Genomic DNA, 24608 nt, shown 5'->3' with positions numbered 1-24608 from the left:
TTCTATACGTTTTCACCTTTTATTTATATTATTGTTTTTTTTTTTCATTTCAGTGCGGCAGTGGCGCGGACATTTGCCAATTGGAACGGAAATACAAGACGTGGTCGCCAAACCAAATTACCCACAACATTAGATCCCTCCATTACAACCAGTGCTCTGTTGAGGGCATACAATGAAGTCAACAATGAAGATATCGATAGTTACAGAGTTGGTAAGTTGGGTTGTATTGACTTTATTTAAGGACCGATATTATTTAATTACTTGTAATATTATGTTTGTTAGAAATAACGTAGGCAAAATATTGCTGAAATGCTTAGTGTTTAAGTATAAGTTCATTTTACATAGGTGCTTTCATTAAGAGTTTAAAGGTGAGAATCCATAAAACGCCTTTTGACTGGCTTGAGTCTTGTTTGAGTGAGAGCATAAACAGGTTGAAGTCTTCGCATGGCATATTTTGTGACATGTCATAAAGGGATGTCAGAGACGCACTCTGATTCTGCCGCCGTTTCCCTTTATAATTTGACCTCAATATGCCTAGCCATGATGCCAAGCTGCTTATGTACTCTTTGTACTCCAGAATTAAAAAATTGACTATTGCTAGAATGTCATGCGCATACTTCATCAGAAATTTAAACTTAATATATTTGAAAATTTGACACATTATAGAATTAAGAAGATAAAGTCATGCAGTCATATGTTTACAATTTTTTTTTCAAAATTATTCATTTGACAACATCTTACTGTCAAAATATATATTTATAAATCCATTGTACATACACAAATCAGAGATGGGAACTCGTTTTCTATGCAAGGAAATTTGACATGGCAGGGTCCGTACAAAAACGATATAAAAATTGTTTTTAGACAATTTACTCCGTGGTTTTCTTTTGGCAATATGCCGAGGTAATATAGAATTTTTGACAGTTACCATTTTGGTTTGTTGTTGAGTTGAAGATCAGCTGTTTTATGGGTGGAGGATTATGAATCTCCATGCTGGTGTTTGCAAAATTTTGTCTCTCTTTCTTAAGGCGGCGGTACATAAGCAGCTTGACATCATGGCTAGACATATTAATGTCAAATTATAAGGGGAAACGACAGCAGGACTCGAGTGCAGCTCTGGAATCCCTTTATTGTATGTCAAAAAGTAGGTCATGCGAAGACATAAATCTGCTTATGTACTCACACCTTAATATTGGTACCATGATAGAACTAAGAAGGTAAAGTCATATAATCATATGTTAACATTTTTTTTTCAAATTTATACATCTGACAACCATTGTATGCACACAAAATCAGAGATGGGAACTGTTTTTTATGCATGGAATTTTGACAAGGTAAATTACAGAATAATGCAAAGCTGGATACTACTATTTGAAATAAGGTTACCGTGATTCAACCGCATCATGCCTTCGTCATGAAAAAAACTGGAAGACATACTGTAAATATTATTTACTGTCGACACACTATTCTACATTCTCTTCATATCCATTTCCTATTCGTGGCACACTCTTTAAAGAATTGTTCATTACTTTTAAATAAGAACAATTGCTTTAATTGTTTTCCTTCTCCGGTCAATTTTATTCCACTTCAATATTCGCTTTTTCTATACGAGAATATGCAAATCATTTTAACGAATCTGGTCATATACTACAATTTTCTGATGCCAATGAGAGTACAACATAGAATATTAAAGTGTGTCAACACACTGTCCTACTTTTTAATGAAAACAAAGAGGACGTGGAATCGCCTATGATAATCAATGCCATAAAATATCAGGCCGTTAATTGTTTTTTGTTTACGCAGAATTACAGAATAACTTTGTGCAATCATATACTTACGTATGTCATTGTCAAAATTCATACTTATAAAGCCATTGTAGATACATATATTATGAAAAGCACTGTCAGAACCATGGTACAATAAAAGTTAAATAAATAAAATTAAATTTTGTGTCCGACTTCTCCCAATTTTGTGTATGTATTTATTGTTTTGAAAAATAAAAACAAAATATGTTCGGCAGACACGTACATTGCGGCTCGCGCAAAAAAAAATTGAACAGTTTGGATCATATTTTTAAGAGCAAATCCAGGAATTTTATTCATTTTGCGCTATTTAACTCATTTTAAAGATGAGGAAATATATGAACAAAAAAATAAAACATCTTGTTGCAGGGCTGTATTTCTGTAGTTTTATGAATCTGTTCTACCTCCTTATTGTACCATGTGTCAGAACTACGATAAAAAATGCATTAATTTGTATTTTGAAAAATAATTTTGACAGATGTACACAGTTTCTCTTAAAAAAAGCCATTATGTCCGTTGTTCTTATCAGTGCTTATTGAAAATATTTTCGTTCAAATACCCATAAAAATCGTTCAAATAAAAATAAAAATCATTCAAATATCCATAAAAATCGTTCAAATACCAATAAAAATCAAGAAAGAAAAAGTATGAAAATCATAAATTATAAATGTTAAGAATGAACGCGTGATTCAAATTGCTATAAGAACATGGTATTATGCTATTCATAAAACCTATTGAAGATTAAACCACTGGTTTTATTAGAGCCCGTGAATTTCTTGTATTCATTCCTAGGCATGATAGAAGAATACAGGTAGATGCATCAACGCTTGGGATCGTTGATATGTCAAAACATTTTCAATGTTTTTTCAAATATTACTTATAATACGACATTCGGAGGTTATTATAATTCACGTTTCTTCAACGATTTTTACAAATTTTAATAATTGTTCATTAAATATTACCATTAAAAAATTGGTTTGACAGTTCATTGTCCCAGCAGCTGTGTCGATGCGTCTACCTTATGGTAGAAGAATATAGGTAGATGCATCAACGCTTGGGAACATTGACATGTCAAAAATTTTGAAATTTTTTATCGAATATACGTAGATTTTTATAAGTTTTCATATACAACGTCAATCGGAGGTTATTATAATATGGGGTTTTCAACAATTTTTATAAATTTGAAAAAATTTTCATTCAAAAATTTTAATTGCAAAATTTTTTTGAATTGTCCCAGCTGCTTTGTCGATACGTCTACCTGTGTTCTTCTACCATGGTCTACCTATATTATTCTACCATGTTCCTAGGAGTATATAAATGCCGCTCAGCTGATGTTTGTTTACGTATACATACAAAACCAAAAAAAGAATTCAAAAAGCCAAAAATGATGCAACAAAAAAATATAAATGGAGATAATTGGTATTGGAAAATAAATGTATAATGAAGAGCATAAATATTTTTTCTTGGTTGTTGTTCCAATGCACTATGTAAAGAACGCCTTTGCGAAAACATTTGCGACTTTGGAGTGTACGGCAATACTAATACCATGGTATAAAAATACAGGTAGTCGCATCGACACTGCTGCTGAGACAATGAACTGTCAAACCGATGTTGAAATTGAATATCAAGGTAGAATCAAGGAGGTAAAGTCATGCAAACATATGTTTACAATTTTCTCAAAAATTATTCATTTGACAACATCTCATTGTCAAAATTTGTATTTATAAATCCATTGTACACTTAAAACTTAACATAAAAACGAAGAATTGTTTCATTTAATCAAAGCAAAAACGTCAGGCGGGTTTATTAAATTTTTCAAAAATATGCCACTCGTCTTGCGTAAATAGTTATGAAATTTATATTAAAATTATTTAAAAACCATAGATGAAAAAGGGTTGCAATTAACGAGTGACAAAAGTTGAAGATTCTGTCACGTAAAGGAACGGAACTAATACTAGGTGACGCAAAAATATAGAAAATTTGAAGGTGAGAATACATGAATTGCGTTTTTTACTGGCTGGCTTCTACGCAAAATACAGGGTAGAAGAATATAGGTAGTCGCATTGACACAGCTGCTAGGTCAATTAACTGTCAACCCAATTTTAAAATTAAAAATATAGAATGAAAAATCATTCGAATTCGTTAAAATTGTTGAAAAATGCTTATTATAACAACCTCCGATTGACGTCGTACATATAAAAATCTACTTATTTTTGAAAAAAAAACACATTTTAGAATTTTTTGACATTCAAGTGTTGATGCATATACCTGTATTCTTCTACCATACAAAATAACAAAGGAGCGTAGGGTACACAAATATAAATTATGGGTCTAAATTGAACTAAGTCCTTTACGAAGAAGTCAGCTTTTATGTATTCTCATAGTACGTTTATATATATGCGGGTTAAATTAAATTGTCATATCCATTACATTTACTTCAAATAAATCCTCTCAATATAGGTTAACCCTACAAAAAGTTCTAACGTAAACATGGCATCAGATTAGTAAAAATGGTTTAAACTTTTTAGCAAACTATGCATTTCCCATAAGTATCTTCAAATATATATTCTTTAAACGTTCAAATATTTAAACATTAAATTTGTTGAAAAATGCATATCAAAAAAACCTCAGATTGACGTCGTAAAGAAAACCTATAAAAAGTCTACTTTTGAAAAACATTTTAAAATTTTTTGTCATATCAATGTTCACAAGTGTTTATGCATCTACCTATATTCTTCTACCATGGCAATATAACAAATGAGTGTAAAGTCAACCTAAAACTCCTTTACGAAGGAGTCAGCCTTTTATATATCCTCAACTTACGAAAAATTATTGAAACTTTGTATCAAACTATGAATTTTCACAAAAGTAGATTCAAATATATATTCTTCATGTATTTTAGTCAAATTTTGTCAAATTTTATTGAATAAAAAACAGGTTCCCATCTCTGATTTCTCTGGATTTATAAATATAAATGTTGACAATGAATAATTTTGAAAAAATGTAAATATAATATTGCATGACTTTACCTTCTTAATCCTAGCATGAATATTATGTAAAAAAAACTTAGCATTTGTATAAAATGTTGATATTATACCTTAAATTTCTAATTTAAATATTTTAAAAAAATCTAATTTCTAAAAACTTCTTTTAGGACGATCTGCCAAACAAACCCCACAAGTTGATCAATGCAGAAGTACACCGGCCCGTTTGTGTAAAACACGTTACAATACCACAGCTCCCATGTACGGTGTCAGTTTGACCTCTGGCCAGCCAGTGACAATTGTTCAAAAATTCCCTGACCTATTGCAACAAGTTGTGTTTGAAGTGTGCGAGTAAGTAAACATTAAAAAATTCTTAAACCTAACAAACGTATTCTAATATTGATCCGTTTTTTGTTTGTTTTTAGATCATCAGAATGTGATGTTGTCAGGGGTGAATGTACCCAAACATATGTGCCTTATTTGTTCTTGGTTATACCCTTGGGACCGGTAACGCTTACAGGTCAAGATTATGTGTTGGTCGAAAGTGGTTGTGTCTGCAAACCGAAATACTCGACAGGAGCTGCCCAGGAACCCAATATGATACCATAGAATAGAAATAAATAGAATTGCATAAAAAAGAAGCACAAGTTTTTTTTCAGTTAATATTACTCACTACTACCGGCAACATAATGCCATTTTGAGATGGCCTTCAACCTAGAGTACTAAATTTGGCGTTCACAAAAGTACCATAGAAATGTTAGATTGCCTTTTCTCTCAAAATTCGACTAAAGATAAATGTCCGCAAAATGTTGTACTTCCTTGACAACTAAGGAAATTATTATTGTTATAATTTCATAGTTCATTAAGAAAGTATAAACAAACTATTTAATGAAATATTTATGTATGTGTAAATGTTGAATACATTAATATTTTCTACATTTAAACATAGTGTTTAAGTAACGTGTTCTTCAAGCTGTTCCAAAAATATATTTTGGATACTTAGATTTTATTTTCACATTAAAAATATGAAATCCCCCTTTTCTTTTTTGTTATAGAAAACTTATTTATTTCTTTCATCATCGCTATTTGTTTCCAGTTACGACATTTTTCAATATCCAACGTCTTTCGAATATGGAAAATTCCATTATTTTCTAAATGTCTTCCTTCCAGTGTTGAACAATGTCGTTTTTGGAAAAGAAATGTATGTCCTATATATTAACATATTTATATAATTAAATCAAAATGATATAACATTTTTATAATTTAGTGTTTAGAAACATTTACAACTAAGTAAAAATACTACATAATTATAATTAATATCAAAAAACGCAGTGTCGCATTTATTTTGTAAATTCAATGAAAACATAAGATAATCAATAATTTATTAAATAAATATGTAAAAAAACATGTTGAAGGATCTTTTAATTGTTGAAATAAGTGTCTAAAACCCAATTAGCATAATTAGCAGATATTGATAAAATATTCAGTTTAGGATTTAAAAACTCCAGTCGATTTAAAATTTAAACTTTAAATTGTCAATACCATTACATATGCCTCAAACAAATCTTCATAACGAAGGTTAACCCGGAAAAAGATCGAACGTAAACATGCCTTTAAGCAAAAATACTGAACATTTGGTTACAATTGTCACTGAAAGTTGTCTTTTGACGTAAAAGTCAGGTAAATGAGATCGAAATGTCCTTACATACTACTTCCTTACAGTACGTTTATACATAAATGGGTTAACCGATTGGATTTGGATTAAAATTGTCATATCTATTACTCATACTTCAAATAAATCCTCTCAAAGTCGGTTAACCCCCCACAAAAAGTTCTAACGTAAACATGGCATAATGCACATTGCAGTTGGACATACGGCAATGTTAAAGCATTACCGTTAACTTATTGCCCCATTGCATTTTCTTGAACTAACAAAGTTTCATGGTAGATGGCGCTCGTCAGTTCAATATTTAAGGTATGTTAAGACTACGTTGTTAGTAGTGTTTTCATGCGTTTACATGTTAATTTGTACAAAGTGTTACTGAATGATGTTCGTTTAGTCAATCGCCTAATACAAAATAACTTTACTGGATATTTTTTACGGAGACCATGGTAGAAAAATACAGGTAGATGCATCAACGCTTGGGAACATTGATATGTCAAAAATTTTGAAATGCTTTTTCAAAAATAAGTAGATTTTGACATGCTTTCTTATACGACACCAATCGAAGATTGTTATGATATTCGTTTTTCAACAATTTTAACGAATTTAAATAACTTTTCATTCAAAATTTTAAATTTCAAATTTAGTTTGACAGTTCATTGTCCCAGACTTAAGATTTGCAATAGATAAATGTTTCTTCTTCTTAAACTATTTGCTGAAATCTTTGAAAAATATAAATAAATTTATTGCTTTTGTGGTAGAATCAGGACGGTAGACACAAATTCTCTGAAGGTTTTTAATAAAAAGATTACATTTTGTCGCTGCTATGGTAGAAAAATACAGGTAGTCGCATCGACACAGCTGCTGCGACACAGTCACTTATTTTCCAAAACATTTTAAAAATTTTGACATATCAATGTTCCCCAGCGTTGATGCATCTACCTATATTCTTCTACCATGGGTAGAATTAACTATTAAAAACAGTATTTTCGGCGGAGCCTAACTTTAAATACCGTCCACCATATGGAATATGGAAATTTTCAAAAAAAAAAATCCATTAACAATTCTCTTAAAAACTTAAGAATGCAGAATATAGGGAGTCACAGTTATATTGGGGTCCATACGAGAACGTGGATATACACAGGCAATTTCCTAATACCCAATAATAATAATGTCGCAAAAACATCAATATACTGAATATATAGAGGTACAGATATGGATGCTATGCAAAAATCTGGATCTGCATAGGCAATCAGCTAAGTACCGAAAAAAGGGAGGTACTAACATATGGTGCTATACGAAGACGTGGACCCGCATAGACAATTTGAAACAATTCCGGTGAATCATGTAGCTAAAATCCTCAAAATACCGAATATTGGGAGGTACCGATATTGGGGGAACTATTGGAAAACATGGATCTGCAGAGACAATTTTCTGTCACAGGCTGTAGTATCCATTATTTAGTGCAAATACGAAATTTGAAGCCATTCCGGCGAATAATGCCGCTGAAATTACCAAGATGCCGAATGCAGGGAGGCACCGTTATATGGGGGCTATACGAAGACCTGGATTTGCATAGATAATTTTCAGTCACAGGCTGTAGTACCTATTAGGAACTTCAAATACGAAATTTGATACCATTCCGACGAATAATGTCGCTAAAATCATCGAAATACCGAATATAGGGAGGTACCTTAACGTGGACCTATTTAGCTCATTTTCTATACCAAAAGTCCTGCAGACCAAACACATATTTAAGAAAAATTTTATCAACCAACGAAAGCTGGAGTGATTTCCACAGACGAACTGATGGACATCGCTAAATCGACATTGAATTTTATGCTGATCGAGAATATATATACTTTGCGGGGTCTAACATGTATATTTCGAGGTGTTGCAAACGGAATGACAAACTTAATATACCCTTCACAATATGTTGGAGAATATAAAAAGGTACAGACATGCAATCATATGTTTCCAATTTTAATCTTTTAACAGCATCTTCATGCCACAGAAAATGATATCCCGTTTTCATATAATTTCTTTATACAGATTAAGTTCACATTATGGTGTTCTCATAATCATTTGTGAATGTAACTGGGTCTCATCATTTTTTCACAACGGTATCTTAATTTTTGTTTAAAAGGGATAAACAAAACGAATATGTAATTAATTTCGTGAAATATGTCTTCAATTTTGGTCTTTAACATAAAATAAACTATTTGCGTTATACATTTTTTTATTTGACTATATTTTGTGGTATTGCCATATTATCAATATAAAATATAACAACATAAATTCAGCAAACTTTACTTTAAAAGATAAAGTTAAAATGGTCTGATCTTTTGCTTATTGGGCAGTTTGTACTTGAACTTGTAATAACGAAAAACAATTTATCTGTTCGACAACATCAGTTTTTATCTATCACAAAGATGTAATAACCGGCCTATGTGTGCAAAACCTAGTCAAAACATGTGGTCTTGTGTAAACGCCTTTTAACATTTGCTTTGTATTGGCGATTTTCTATGTTGACGTTTTTTTACGGCAAAACATGACGTTTTTGTTATTGCATTTAGTTGGCAACGCTACGCACTCAACGAAACATTCGTTTAATTTTCTTTTCGGTGCGTTCTCCAATTTTTGCTTGTGCCGTATAGGAAATTTTTAAAATTTTTATAGAATTCACAATATTTTCAGGAAAAATATTGTGTCTATTGGCCAAGAAAAACAAATATAATGGATCAGTTGACATAATTCAATGAAATTGTGTTTAGTTATTTGCAAGAAAGCGTATAAAATCATCGGTAAAGCCACAAAACGAAAAAGTACACATATTTTTCTCCTCTGCGGACGATATTTTCTCATTACCTTTTGATGCTGTTTCTTAGCCGTGTGTTGTCGTTGCTGCGGTCGTCGTAGTTGTCACGATAAGAGAAGCAGCAAAGGCAAACAGTCAATTTTGGTTTTATATTTTGCACCACCACGCCGTTTTGGCGTTTGGAGTTCAACCCGGTTTTTTCTCTGCGTCCACAAAAGAGTGGGAACTGGATGCATGGTGTTTTTTTTAATATCAATATTGCCAATTCTTGTGTGAAAAAAAGAATGTGAAAAGTGTGTTACAAAATAAAACAAGAAAAGCAAAAAACAAAAAATCAATGCGTTTGCCGAACGAAATAAAAAATAAGAAAAATTGTACATAATAACTTATTGATAAATAAAGAAGAAGCAGAAGCACCATACATAACACATTCTTTGCTTCGTTTCAAAAGCCAGGAACACATATTTCCAATAATATCTTCATTTGCGTTCCCAAATCCTCTTTTCCTCGTATCCATCTTCCGGTTATCGGCGGCTTGGTGTGTGTGTGTTGTGTTCTTTTTATTTATTGCTTAAACGTTTGCAACACTAAAGGGTGACAAGATGATGTTCACAGTAAGTTGGTTATGTTAATGCATTTGTTATTGTTTTTTATATATATATATTTTAAGTACCTATTTCTAGCAATAATTAACTTTAAGACCCATAAGTTCTTATTACTTTGCGATGGATGACTAAGGAGAAAACAGAAAATGTGTCAATTAGGAACTGAGGCTGAGGTAGAACACAAATATTCTTTTGAAACTAGGGCAGATTCACGTAGCCAATTCATTTATAACAGAGGCAGACGGTCGTCTAAGCCAATCACTCGCTAACAACAAAAACTCTGTCAAATTCCCACTGATTTCAAATATAAACACCACTAAGACCGTAATAGACGTTAATTCAAAATCATGGGTGGTATTATAGTCTACACTAATCCTACGGAAAATTAATGAAACGATGGATTCTTTGAAACCAAGAAAAGGATTTTTATACCCTACACCACAAGGTCGTCAGGGTATTATGTCTTTGTGCTGGCAAAAGGAAACGAGGATCGAATTCTGTGTCGATAAGGTACAGGTCGCATTTATTGCCCGATTCAGATAAAATTTTGCATCAATAATTTGCTTGACTCAAGGACGAGCCCTATTGAAATTGGAGATAATCGGTCAAAATTTAGATATAGCTCACATTATTTAACTTCGTCCGATATTAGCCCCTATGGGATGGAATTTGGTACTTACGACCAATTTGAGTCTAGAAACAAGTATGTCAAATTTGGTGAAAATCGTTTTATATATATCTATAGCTTCCATATATATTGCTAATGCGATTTATTGAATTTGTCCTGGACATCCGCAATTTTATATATCGGGGGAATTTTATATATTTTATCAGCTCAGAAATACCTTTGGTAAATTTTATGGAGATCGGTTGAGATTTGGATATAGCCCCCATATATATCTTCGACCGATTTGCCTTTTACAGTGCACCAAACTTGTTATATTAGCACCACCACTTACGACCAAATTGAGTCTAGAAACAAGTATGTCAAATTTAGTGAAAATCGGTTCAGATATAGCTATAGCTCCCATATATATAGCTCATCTAATTTATTGAATTTGTCCTGGGCAGCCGCAATATGCACTCCGTAGTAACGATATTCGGGGAAATATATAAAATACAGCTCCTTACTGGTTAATTGCACTTATTAGCTAGCTCAGTCCTTTGGCGAAATTACTGATAATGTGGGTTCTATGTTTGAAAGAGATTTATGTAATAGAACAGTAGCGTAATAAGAGTTATTTTCGAAAGCCAAACTAACCGTATGCTTTCGTTGCGGTACTGGCTTGGGAAAACTTAAAAACCATAATACCTATGTTGTATAAAAATACCCCCCTCTAAGCGTGTGAGGAACGACCTACAGGATCTAGAAAGGGAGATCCAACGCCGTAGGAAAAAGTCTGACAGCAATTCAAATTTGTAGTTATATTGAAGCATACTTTGCAGCTGATGAACAGCGACAAACCAGGGTATTTTTGTCCCAAGTAAATTTCGCTTGCTTAAAACTACAAAACTACAAACTGACTTGTGTCACATACAAAAAACTAATTTCTGGCTTACCAAAAAAAGGAAGGAACTTTGACTTCAGTTCCTTATAACTATTTTCAGCACATCCCTGTTCTACTCTACTGAAGTCAAGTTGCGATATCTCTATTAGATAACTTGGCAAATTCCTTTTCTTTACAGAGTATTTGCAAGTTCACAATAATCATCTGAATACTTGAAATCCGTCCTAGAACCATTAAGACTCATGTTTTCCTTATTCAACAAATTATGGTAAAAGCCACATTGTCTCTGCATCGAAATTAAATGTTTCCACACATAGGAAGTGTTTAAAATATTAGTTTTGCAATGTCTCAACTTTCAGATTTCTCGAATGAAAAATAGGAATACATCAATAAGTATTGAACGTATCGCTAGTGTAACTATAAGAACTTTATTCTTTTCATATCCATATTTCATAATTGTACAAATTAAGATGTTACCCAGTAATTTCACTCTCTAACGTTTCGTTCTAGGGCACAACACAACAGCAAGATACTCGCTTTAGCGACAAAGAGAAGAAACTTATGAAACAAATGAAATTTGGTGATTGTCTAAATAAACGTGTAGACATGTCCAAAGTAAAATTGGACGTTTTACGGCCGTGGATTAGCAAGAAAATAACAGAAATTCTACACATTGAAGACGATGTTGTTGCCGAATTTGTTTACAATCAATTGGAGGAGGAGAAATTTCCGTGTCCAAAGAAAATGCAGATTAATATGACTGGCTTTTTGAATGGACCAAATGCACGACAATTCATGGGTGAGTTGTGGGCACTTCTTTTGTCTGCACAGGAGAGTGAAACAGGCATACCGGCTGAATTTATACAACAGAAAAAAGACGAAATTCTCAAAAGAGATGAAGAAAATCGACATCGTGAACGTAACGATCGATCACGATCAAGATCTCGTGGTCGCTCTAGATCTCGATCCAGATCCCGGTCACGCTCCCGATCCCGTGATCGTAATCGGCGTGGTCGTGGTGCATCACGAGGCTCAGGTGGCGGCAGTAAAGAACGCACCCTAACACAAAAGGAACGAGAACAACAGCTGCCACCAAGTACCTTGAGTGCCATAGAACAGGTACGATCCCATCTGTCGGCAAAAAATAACTCTTCCAATTCAGATGATCGCAAAAATAAAGAAAACAATGACAAGTCTACAAACAATACGGATTCTTTGAGAGAAACGTCGAAAAAGGATCGTTCACGTTCCAAATCAAGGGAGAAGAAGGCGGGCAGTAGAGACAGATCTCCGCGCAGAGGAAGATCCCCACGTAAACAATCTCGTGAGCGTTCGAAACAGAGAGATCGTTCGTCTCGTGATCGTTCCTCACCAACACGTAACAAACGAAACGACTCGAGAGAGAAGGATCGTAGACGTGGGTCCAGATCGCCTAGGCGGCGCTCACCGGAACGTCAAAGAAAACGTTCACGTTCGAAGGATCGTAGCGCAAGACGACAAAAGTCACGCTCTGCATCACCGCCAAAACGGCGAGATCGTTCCCGCTCTAGAAACCGTAAATCTCGTTCTAGATCTTTGGATAAGAAAGCTCCCAAACTGAGTCCGACTCCACGTAAATCTATATCGCCCAGGCGTAGGCGTTCCATTACACGGGATTCCAATTTGGCTCAGAACGGCCACGACAAAAAGGGTTCAGTAACCAAAAATCCCCGCAATCCATTCGCCACAAAACCCCTACCACAAAAACGTTCTTTGTCACGTAGTCGCAGTCGCAGTAGAGTGTCGCAGGACCGCAAACCTCGTTCACCACAACGTATGTCGCGTTCAAGGTCGCGTTCTAGAACTCATAGTCGATCACGAACACGTTCAAGATCTCAGAGCCGTTCACGAACACGTTCTAGGTCCCGCATGCGTTCCTCCCGTTCTCGTACCCGATCGCGTTCACGTTCCCGATCTAGATCACGATCCCCATCCCGCATTTCGCGCTCCAGATCACGTTCGCGCTCTCGTTCATCCCATATTTCCAATCATAAGCGCAATAGTAACCGACGCTCTCGTTCCGCTAGTCGATCACGTTCTCATGGAACACCACAGGATAACTTTGAGTTGAAGCGCAATAAAAACAGTATACAAAACAAGCGTCAATATCGCAATAATAGAGACTCATCGGCCAGTTCATTTGATAGGGAAATGGGTGGTAGAGGAGGAGGACCTGGCGGAGGTGGAGGAGGTAAACGTGGTGAATCACGTAGCCGTGGCGGCCGTGGTGGTTACATGCAAAATCGTCGCCGTTCTCCGCCACGCTTTGATGATAGGCGACAACAACGGTCACGTTCCCGTCGAAGATCTCGTTCACCACGTCCTAGATCGTTTTCACGCAATCGCTCCAGATCACCAAGAAGGTAAATAAGGAAACCCAAAAAGCATACTCGTATGTAAAATTTTAATGGTTTTTATTTGTTTTTACTAGGTTTAATAGGGGTAGACGATCCCCTCCTAATTTCCGCGGCAATAATAGAGGCAATCGCGGTCGTATGAATCAGTGGGGTCGTCGCAGTCTAAGCCGAGATCGTGGCGGACCAGGGGGAGGAGGAGGCGGAAGAGGTGGTGGCATGATGGGCGGCGGTAATCGTTTTGATCGCCGCTCGCCCCAAAGACGTTTTTCAAGGGAGCGGCGTTCGTCTCCCAGGCAGTATCGAAACTTTTCACCACAGAAGCGATATTCGCCCCAGCGACCATCAAGAGATCGTCGAAACAATTCTATAGAACGTCGTCCATTATCCCCTGTACGAGTATCACCGCAGCCTAATAAACGACGTTCTAAATCGACCAGCACAAACTGGGAAGAAGATGGACAATCGGATGAGGCCAAGATACCAGCAACTGTATTTGGACGAACCATCGACTCTAGATTATCACCACGCAAACCAGTCATAAGCAAAAGGGAGAAACGAGAAGAGAAACGTGAGGAAAAACGTAGGCGTGAATCGAACAAATCACGCGGTGAAAGTACAGGTATGATCAAAAGAAAAAAAGCTTATTGTGAAATATGAAACACTTGATAATAATTACGATTTATTTGCTTTTTCAGGACGTTCATCTGTGGAATATTGTGCTCCCCCAGTCAAACTAATTGATTTGTCTCACGAAGAACAGAATGACAAACATCATAGGTCTAGACAAGAACCGACACCAGTTAAGACTAAACCTGAACCCTCACCAGCTCCGGTCGAAACTACCAAACCCAAAAAATCTGCACCTCTACCCCCTGCACGTCGTGATCGCTACAGTGTAAGCTTGTCAAGAACACCGTCACCGTTCCTTAAACCACATGAGCGCAAACAAGCAGCAGCAGCAACGGAAAATCCGGCTGCTGCCGCTAACCTTAAGAAATCTGCTGCTGCGGACAAAAAATCTGCCAAGAAATCTCGACAAGAAAGTGATTCAAGTTCCTCTGATAGTTCAGATGATAGTGAAGACAGCGATGACGATGATGACAGCTCAGACGAAGAGGCCGAACAGCAAAAGAATAAATTACGTAAAGAAAAGGAGAAGGCAGCGGCGGCGGCTCTTAAGCAACAAAAAGAAGCAGCCAGTAAAAAGTCGGCTCCAGTTGTTGCAGCCAAATCCAGTAGAGATAAATCTGAAAAACAAGAAATAGCTGCAAAATCTTCATCTGCCCGGAAACAACAAAGCTCTTCAAGTGACAGTGATTCAGAAGACAGTGAGGATGAAAGACAACGGCGTAAGAAAGCCAAATTAATGGCTGTCAAAAATTTGGGAAATAACAAGGAACCAGCGAAGCCGACAACAGCGAATGTTAGTAGCAATAATAATGATGATGAACGAAGACGAGACAAATCTGGAGATAAACGTAAAGAAATGCCAACTGGTGCTGGCGATATATCTGCCTCTTCATCCTCCAATAAACGGAGTAAGGCAAATGCGGACATTTTGCCCATATCTTCTAAAAAGTCTGTGCAAAAAACAGAAACAAAACGACAAAAATCAGATTCCGAAGTTGATGAAAATGACAGAACGACAGAGGCTGATGCAAAGTCCAAATTGGGTTCACGCAAACGAACGCATTCACTGACAAGTCATAAAAAATCTAAAAATGATTCCTCCGATTCTGAGGATCAACATGCGGTAGCCAAAAAGAAACGTAAGAAGTCCAAAAAGACTTCCAAACGCAATTCTGATGATAGTTCATCCGATTCCGAGGACGAGTCGAGCAAAAAGAAAAAGCATAAGAAACACAAGAAGCACAGCAGTAAGAAGAGTAAAAAACACAAGAAACACAAGAAACGTAACAAAAAGGCTGATACATCCTCCAGTAGTGATGACGACGATGCATCTGAGGTGACGTATAAAAAAGATGACAAAGCCTCCTCATCCAAAGCTGCAACCGCCACAACAGCTTCCCTACTGCTGGGCGGGGGTATCAATGAAGACCTAGAAAAACAATTAAGAGAACGTGCTCTAAAGTCTATGAAGAAGTTAGATTAGCTTAACTTTATGTGTTAAGATGTGACACACAAACAACAAAACAGAACCTTTTCATTTTGAAAACAAAAAAGTTTTTTTTGTTTTTCTCTTTTATTTGTAAACATTTCTTAAGGACATATACATAAACTGTAAGCACCAACAAACATAAACACACACTCACGCATACACCAATCCAACCAGTCTCTAATGCAATCATCCGTTCCACATCATACTGTGTGTTTAGTGCTAAAATTTAGCTTTTAAAAAGTAATTTGCATACGACGGAATACCATTTGTTCTAATGCAGAGCGGTGCAAAATTTGAAGAATTTTTTTACCTTACTAAATCGAAGTAAATGTTAGACCAAAATTATTTTAAAATATGGTCTAAGGCCCGGTGGACAAGAAGAAGAAGAAGAATAAACTCATGGTACTTTCCTCAACGTCACATTAGGACAAAGATTCTTTGCGTTTCAATTGACAAATTATTTGAATTCTAAAAACGCTTCACACCACCACCACTCTTTACTTGTTTAGACCTGATGATATTTTTGTTTGAAAGTCGTATAAACAATTATTAACACTTTTTGCATATTTTTGTTGGTATTATATTATGGTCTAAATTTTACACATGAATCGGCCATATTTGTCTTGGATGGCCAAGTAGCATTATTTTTTTCGGAAAAAACCCTCTCTGCAAAGTCAAACTTTTTATATGCATTATAACGAAACAAAAACCATTGAAGAATTTTTATCCATTTCTTCGTTTTTCTTTTTTTTTAGTTTTTAACATTTAAGTAGTTTCTTAAATAAATAATTACACGAGTAAAAACAAAATTCGTCTTTATATAAACTAAAAAACAATTTAAAAATATTAAAAAGAAAACAACAAATACATATAAAACTTGAAAATATGTATTTATTCTCTATATACCCCCGACTCCCGTGTTTGAGCGTATGTAATTTAAGGAGAGTTAATTACCAATAATTAATAATAATAACAAATAAAAATACATGTGAAAGCAAAACAACAAAACATGGATATAATGAAATTGCAGGAACAAAACTGCAACTTTTCTGATAAACAAAAAGAATAATAAAGATATAAGGAACCAATTGATAGTGTTATGGTGTTTATTTCTTTTTTACTTTTTTTGAAAACCCTACTTAACTGGGGTTAAAAGGATTTTTTTGTAATGTTTATTTTTTGTGATATCTAATTTTACCAAAATATTTAAAATACCATTACAAATGCGAAACTTAAAAAAAATCGGTGAATAATCGGCCCAATTACGGTTGTCGTTACTATAGTCGTCGTCGACTTTATGTGCGAGTCGCCGTCGCTTCGATTCAAAAATGGTATTATGGTAAGGCATAGAAGCGACATCGACAGTTTAAAATAAAAGTTGGCAAAAATTAAAAAAACGTTGGCAACACTTCCTTGTTATTGACAAAAAAAGATATTTTTTTTGGTATTTTGAATTCTAATTTGGACTCTTTCGGAAAAATAAAATATATAGTAAAAAAATGAAGATTATACATGCTTTACATATCTTAAGTTCAAGTGAGGATGAAGAGAAGAATGTATTTGTAGTGCAGCGGCGAGTGTTAAGGCAGCCAACAAACATATTTGCATTGCCTGGCTCTTGATTGTGTTGTTCCAAAAGTTTACGCCGCTCTTTCAAGAGTTCAATAGTTTCTGCTTTCCTTGGTGACTTTTTAACATTGTTTTTTCAGCATTGTCCACTTGCTCATTTTCATGAACTATAACGTCTATTACACTTATGTTTTCCTTATCTTCTATTCCAAGTGCACGACCTGGTGGATTCCATAACTTTTGAAACTGCATTATATTCGCGACAGACTCCTCCAAAGGCGACAAACTCATTTGCCTAAAAATGCCACCTCCATTGCTGCTGGTTTCACCCTTGTTGTGCACAAGTTTCTTTTTAGTTTTAAATTTTTAATCTTTCCAAACCTAGAAGAATTTTAGAAAACCAACTAATAAAAACATACAAAAATAATTTTAATTTTTACATACTTTTTGCCAGCCATCGGAGTCTCTAATCGGAGGCCCGTTTACATTTAATTTTGTAGTAATGGATTCCCAATGTGAATTAAAATTTGCTGGAACATGACCTTTGGTAAATCCTCAATCAATTCGGAAACCAAAAGTTCAAATTGTTTTGCTGTTGTTATTTTCATGGTCAAATATCAAATACAAAATGCTTACAATATCAACGTCGACTAAAAAGTACTATGTCGTCACAATTTTTTACGGCGACAGATATTCTCAAAAATCGACTTCACGTCGACTGTTGTATCGACAATGATAATGGCAACCATTTGTCGCTATCGACAAAAAACGACAACCCTAATATCATTATTGTCGCTTCGACTTCATTTTGCGACGTCGACGATAACCGTAATAGGGCCGAATGTAGCTAAAATCATCAAAATTCCGAATATCGGCAGGTACCGTTATTGGGGGCTATACGAAGACATGAACCTGCACAGAAAATTTTCTGTCTTATTTAAATAAATAAAAAAAAAAAATAATTTTACCAATATTTGTCGGTAACTCAAAATGAGTTAGAGAATCCCACTACATGTGATTGCAATTCCCTTACTTGTCTTCATTGTTCCATGCCTCTATCTGTAACTCAGCAGACGGAAGGATTTGTAAATATTTAGGTGGATGTGGTGGAAATCATTTCGACTCGTGTTGGTATAAATAGATTTATTCATCCTTATTCTATTTGTCGACAAAATTCGATGACGTTTGCTGCGAATAGGTATTCTGAGCGTCAATATGACCATTTACGAAGTTTTTGGTATTGTGTAAGAAAATGTGACGATGACGTGAACTTGCATTGGCTCTAATTTCAAAGACCTTAATTTGTAAAAGATGCATATTATTCATTTGGTTTGTGTTATTATAAAAACCGCAATTCCAGAAACGAATGACAAATAAAATTTTGAAAGATCCCAAAATGTTATTTCAAAATTCTATTCCATAGACTAAACAAATAATCTGGCAAACTGTTGGAAAGCATGGTAAAATTAAGAAAGTAAAGTCATTTTAAAACGGCATTCCCGCCTTTGCATTTTCTGTAATTTGCCTTGTCAAATTTTTTTGCGTGGAAAGCAAGTTCCCATCTCTGATATGTGTATGTACAATGGATTAATAAATATTAATTAAAATTTTTTTTAAGTGTGCCCGGCTTCTGCCAATTTTGCGTATGTATTTGTTGTTTTGAAAAATAAAAACAAAATATTTTCAAAATCAATGATTGGAAGAAACTTAAATTGCGGGGCGGGCATTAATAATAGTTGTGTCTCAGTACTTTTTTAGTAGTTAAACTAGCAGAAGAGAGAACAGTTCGAAATATCATTCTCATTTAGGTGTGCTCAAAAAATAAGGGAACGGAATATTAGCAGAAATGCGATGAAATGTCAAGGTCTAAATCGGACTGGTGAAACCTTAGGCTGGAAATACATAAAGAGCATATTTGGCTGGCTTAAGTCATCGGCTGGCTTCTTCGTAGATGAACAAAGGAGGTTTAGGTTGACTTAGTTCGATTTTGGCCCTAGGCTCCTTTGTTCATTTCCGAAGAAGCCAGCCAGATAAGCGCTTTATGTATTCCGCCCTTTACTGAAAAGGACGCCAAAATTTAAAAAAATGAGTATTGAAGACGATATGTTAAAATTAATAATCTATAATAATAATTAATAATCTGATTCCTCATTCAGCCAGTCCTCTTCAATTATCCAAAAGTGAATACATCAGTTGCTACATACTTTCTCTTTTTGTTTTTTACACGACAAATAATAGTTTTTCCTTTAGTTTTTAAGTTGAACATTTTCTTTACTTTTGTTATGACGCGGGAACATTGAATTATATCAATACATTTTTCAACCTTGTTAGCCCTGCCAATTAAATGTCAAATTAACAAATTGCACATTTCTGCTCGGCCAAATTCATGTAGCTAAAACAAGCAGAAATGTGCACCACTCAGAGAGAGAGAGCTGCAAGTTTTGCTAGTTTTTGGAGTACGGGAACGCGTTGTAGCAGAATTAGTACTAATTATTACTAATTTTTAGGTTCTGGAACACAACTTTTGTGTATGAATTTATCGTTTTGAAAAATGAAAACAAAATAGTTGTGTTCCACAACCTGCAAATTAGTACTAATTAGCACTAATTCTGCTACAACGCGTTCCCGTACTCCAAAAACTAGCAAAACTTGCCGCTCTCTCGAGAAAAAATGGCGCTGAGTGGTGCACATTTCTGCTTGTTTTAGCTACATGAATTTGGCCGAGCAGAAATGTGCATATTGTAAATTTGACATTTAATTGGCAGGGCTAACAAGGTTGAAAAATGTATTGATACATTTCAATAAAGAAAATGATCAACTTGAAAACTAAAGGAAAAACTAATATTTGTCGTGCAAAAAACGAAAAGAGAAAATATGGAGCAACTGATGTATTCACTTTTGGATGATTCCAGCAGTGAAGAGGACTGGCTGAATGAGGAATCAGATTATTAATTATTATTATAAATTATTAATTTTAACTTATCGTCTTCAATACTCATTTTTTAAATGTTGGCGCTCTTTTCAGTAAGGTTTCACCAGTCCGATTTAGGCTGTTTACTTTTGGAATTTTGAATTTTGACATTTTATCGCATTTCTGCTAATTTTCCGTTCCCTTATTTTTTGAGCAAACCTAAACGAGAATGACATTTAGAACTGTTCTCTCTTCTGCTAGTTTTACTACTAAAAAAGTACTGGAACACAACTAATATTTTCAAAACCAAGACACGAAAGAAACGTAAAATTCGGCTCACGCATTAAAGCTATTAACCAGCTTAGCCATGATATTGAAAGATTGAACAGTTTGGATCATATTTTTGAGCGAAAATCTAGGCATTTTATTCTTTTTTTTTTGCGCTATTTAACTATTTTAATAACAATAATAAACAATAATTTTGAATGAGTCTGACAGGAAGCGGGCAAAGCCTCAGGGCGGTATTTGTAGTTTTACGAAGCTGTTCTACCTCCTTATTGTACCATGGATACATGTTTTGAGGTCACCACAAGAACAAATTATACGCGTTTGTTTTGAATACTATGTTTCAAACCAAAACTACTCCCTAAGTATATATTTTTCTCTTTCGGTGCCTTGTCCTACTATCTTCGATTCAATTTTGTAGAGAACCCCCAATATTCCAACGCTTGGCAGCATTGAAATGCCATTTTTTTTAATTTTTTCAAAAAAGTAGATTATAAGTTTTCTTATACGACACCAATCGGATTTTGTTATGATGTGCGTTTTTCAAAATTATTACAAATTTAAATAATTTTTCATTCAAAATTTTCAAATTTAAAATTGGTTTGACAATTCATTTCCCAGCAGCTGTTCTACCATGTTTAAATGTCAATGATGTCCAGGTTTATTTAATATAATAAAACCCTAATACAGAGTTGCATTTTCCTAGTTTCCTTAAATTTGAGGTACTTTTCTTTTTGAGCTATGTGTTTTGAATTTTTACAAAATTTAAAAATATTAAAAATAACCATTTGAATCATTCAAACACAAGTCACACGTACAAAAAGTGAATGTATGTTTTGTGGCATCATAAGAAGAAATTGTACTCAGGTATTTTGAAAATTATGTTTCTTACCAAGTAAAAATTGTTTTGTCTATTTGACACTCTCGAAAATTTTATAAAATTAATAACTAGAAAAATACTTTTTCCAGAACGCAAAGTTGTAGATTTTTTTCTCGATTTGAAATGATTTTAAAGAGACAACACTGTCTTGTATTTTTTATGTATTATTAGCTATAACCTAATTTCAGCCTTTGAATTTAGAGTTTACTTCTAAATATTACACTTATTTCTGCTGGATAATATGCAGAATGCAAATATTTTATAGAAAATATTCAAAAAGCCAAGAAAAAGGTCTTAAATTTTTAAAATATAAAAGTGTGAACTCCTCTAAATGTCGTTACTACAATGCGAAAGCTAGATGGCGCCATAACCATGACAGCGTCAATACAACTATGTTATAGGATTAAAGCCACTGAACAATAACTCATAAACAACTGTCAAAATATCTGTCAAATAAAGCGACATCCGGCCGTCTTCCTTTCCTTTTTTTCGTATCTTACAAGATGGTAGGTTCTACCAAATTTATATGTGTTCAAAAATTCATTGCCATCCCCACAAAAATTGCAAAAATGTGAAAATGTTTGAGAGATGTGACACCGCAACAGTGTGAATAAAATAAAAATGTAAATATTTCCACGATTAAGTGTTAATGAAGCAAACAAAAGGAAGTGTATTTGAGTTGAAATGGAATATAAACAAAAAATGACATTTGTATTAAAATGACATACAAAAAGTGAGATGGCAGTGCATTTTTGTTAATAAATGAATTATGTTATCCTTATGCTGTTCCCGCTGTTGGAACGGAAGCTTGTGTTTCGGTGTTTAATAAAATGTTTTTTGTGTGTTTTCCATGTCAATAGGCGCGAGGTCCTAAGAAGCACTTGAAACGTTTAGCCGCCCCAAAGGCTTGGATGTTGGACAAATTGGGAGGTGTATTCGCTCCCCGTCCCTCCACCGGCCCCCACAAATTGCGCGAATCATTGCCTTTGATGATCTTCTTGAGAAATCGTCTAAAGTATGCCTTGAACGGCGCTGAAGTAACCAAAATTGTTATGCAGCGTTTGATTAAGGTTGACGGTAAGGTACGCACCGACCCAACCTACCCAGCTGGTTTCATGGGTAAGTACGAATTTCTTGAAAAGGAACAGCGGAAATGTTTATAATGCGTATTTGTTTTTGTAAATTGCAGATGTTATCTCCATTGAAAAGACCGGCGAAAACTTCCGTTTGATCTATGACATCAAGGGTCGTTTCACCATTCACCGCATCTCCAATGAAGAAGCTGCCGTAAGTATTGCACTCTACTGTAAAAAATGTAATCTAAGTTTGATTTTAAAAAGGCGAACAGAATCGGAAAGCTGTGCAAATAGTTCAGGCTTGTTATGAATTTATAGCCGCAGTCAGAATATGGACAAACATCCGAATGGGAGGGAGATATTTTGTAGCTCTACATTTTCCATAGATTAGTATCATCGGTATTAGTGCCCTTTTATCGTCTCGTCTCTATGTTATCCACATTGGGAATATAATTCCAATTTGATTAATTAAACGAAGGTGTAGTACAACCCAGATTATTTAACTATCCGAGATGTATTATAACACTTGATGGATATGCAAGCAATAAATATGGACGAACGCTAACATAAAAGTGAGGAGCATGGCAAAGTGCATTTTCAAGCCATCCAAAGAAGTTTTCATTGTTTTCTTCCCTATATCTAACCGAAATATCGCAAGAAGGATTAGGTGAAATCTGTGTTAAATGGATTTCAAACAAAGTTATTTCTGGGAGCCAATATTTGTAATCATTTTATCGTTAGGCCATATAAACTCTTCTCAGTGTTAGCCCTACATTACAGTTTTGTTTGTACTTTTTTTTTTTTGTAAGGTTTGTGGCTTTCCAACACCATATCGATGGATATATGTCCCACCATTGATTATGGTTTATTTCAAAAAAGCCCAAAAGCAATTTTTGTAACGACGGTCATTGCCTTGTCTCTTAAATGGCACTGCAATAACATCTACGTTCAATTACATTTTTTTCGGTATTTACATTTCTGTACGAAAATATGGCTTATCGAAGACCATTTTAATAAACTAAATCAATTAATTGTGGTTCAAAACTAGGCCTAAAGCAATTTTTGTAACGACGGTCATTGCTTTACCCCTTTTTAATGGTACTGTGATAACATTTACGTTCAATTACAAGAGTTGTTAAAAACAAGTGTCATTTCGAAATACTGTTGTTGTTTCAAATTTATTAATAGTTTTTCAATTTTCTATTATTTTAGTACAAATTGTGCAAGGTCCGCAAGACCCAATTGGGTGCCAAGGGTGTTCCATTCGTTGTTACCCACGACGGCCGCACCATCCGTTACCCTGATCCTTTGATCAAGGCCAACGATACCGTTCAAGTTGACATTGCCACCGGCAAAATCACCGACTACATTAAGTTCGATTCCGGTAAGTTGAAACTGTCAAGAAAAATTAAATAATATTTTGGCTTAATCGAAGACCATATTTAATGATTTAAAAAATATTCCACATTTTTATGGTTCAAAAGTAAGCCAATAGCAATTTTTGCAACACGGTCATGGCTTTATCCTAACCCCATGATAAGGTCATAACATTTAGTTCAATTACATTTCCATCGAAACAACTAACTTATATTTCTTTAATTAACGATCCCTTAACTAATAATATATTTTGTTTCTTTCTTCCTTCTTCAGGCAACTTGTGCATGATCACTGGAGGTAGAAATTTGGGTCGTGTCGGTACCGTTGTCAACCGTGAAAGACATCCTGGCTCCTTCGATATTGTGCACATTAAGGACACTCAAGGCCATGTTTTCGCTACCCGTTTGACCAATGTCTTCATCATTGGCAAGGGTAACAAGCCCTACATTAGCTTGCCTAAGGGTAAGGGTGTTAAATTGAGCATTGCTGAAGAACGTGACAAGCGTTTGGCCGCCAAGAAGTAAACTAGTTTTTAAAAGAAAACACAAAGAATGTTTTTAGTTTACGTTTTACATACAAAATGAAAAAAATACATTAAAAACATCCAAAAAATTA

At 34.7% G+C, this 24608-nt stretch overlaps 3 protein-coding genes and 2 non-coding genes across 5 annotated transcripts in view; all 5 read left to right on the top strand.

Annotated features, from left to right (window-relative positions):
- LOC101892881 (uncharacterized) overlaps positions 1–6158 on the top strand; it is a 46491-nt gene extending 40333 nt beyond the window's left edge. Inside the window, exons 3-5 of the mRNA XM_059129317.1 lie at positions 54–211; positions 4957–5137; positions 5212–6158. Coding sequence (XP_058985300.1) covers positions 54–211; positions 4957–5137; positions 5212–5395 — 523 coding nt within the window. The 3' untranslated portion in view covers positions 5396–6158. The remainder of the gene's footprint in view (positions 1–53; positions 212–4956; positions 5138–5211) is intronic.
- A 2898-nt stretch (positions 6159–9056) lies between these two features.
- On the top strand, positions 9057–16983 carry LOC101900753 (serine/arginine repetitive matrix protein 1). The gene is made up of 4 exons (XM_005189643.4): positions 9057–9881; positions 11891–13782; positions 13851–14395; positions 14472–16983. The coding sequence occupies exons 1-4, from the start codon at positions 9870–9872 to the stop codon at positions 15887–15889; spliced, it is 3867 nt and encodes a 1288-aa protein (XP_005189700.1). The 5' UTR covers positions 9057–9869; the 3' UTR covers positions 15890–16983.
- Positions 16984–21919: 4936 nt separating this feature from the next.
- Positions 21920–24608, top strand: LOC101900576 (small ribosomal subunit protein eS4). Its single transcript, XM_005189642.4, has 5 exons — positions 21920–22046; positions 22401–22659; positions 22730–22827; positions 23829–24000; positions 24267–24608. Exons 1-5 carry the CDS (start codon positions 22044–22046, stop codon positions 24515–24517), a joined length of 783 nt encoding a protein of 260 aa, XP_005189699.1. The 5' UTR covers positions 21920–22043; the 3' UTR covers positions 24518–24608.
- On the top strand, positions 23604–23747 carry LOC131805760 (small nucleolar RNA psi28S-3327). The gene has a single exon (XR_009343813.1). It is a non-coding gene; the product is annotated as a small nucleolar RNA psi28S-3327 (small nucleolar RNA).
- On the top strand, positions 24034–24184 carry LOC131805761 (small nucleolar RNA psi28S-3327). The gene has a single exon (XR_009343814.1). It is a non-coding gene; the product is annotated as a small nucleolar RNA psi28S-3327 (small nucleolar RNA).

This window comes from Musca domestica, unplaced genomic scaffold (assembly GCF_030504385.1).
Source record: "Musca domestica strain aabys unplaced genomic scaffold, Musca_domestica.polishedcontigs.V.1.1 6, whole genome shotgun sequence".
Lineage (NCBI taxonomy): Eukaryota > Metazoa > Arthropoda > Insecta > Diptera > Muscidae > Musca > Musca domestica.
The sequence above is the reverse complement of the archived record's forward strand: the minus strand, read 5'-3'. Positions and strand labels throughout refer to the sequence as shown.

Coding starts and splice junctions, on each gene's coding strand:
- LOC101900753 (XM_005189643.4), top strand. Junction 13,783..13,850: donor CGCTCCAGATCACCAAGAAG/GTAAATAAGGAA, acceptor TGTTTTTACTAG/GTTTAATAGGGGTAGACGAT. Junction 14,396..14,471: donor ATCACGCGGTGAAAGTACAG/GTATGATCAAAA, acceptor TTGCTTTTTCAG/GACGTTCATCTGTGGAATAT.
- LOC101900576 (XM_005189642.4), top strand. Junction 22,828..23,828: donor TCTCCAATGAAGAAGCTGCC/GTAAGTATTGCA, acceptor CTATTATTTTAG/TACAAATTGTGCAAGGTCCG. Junction 24,001..24,266: donor CTACATTAAGTTCGATTCCG/GTAAGTTGAAAC, acceptor TTCCTTCTTCAG/GCAACTTGTGCATGATCACT.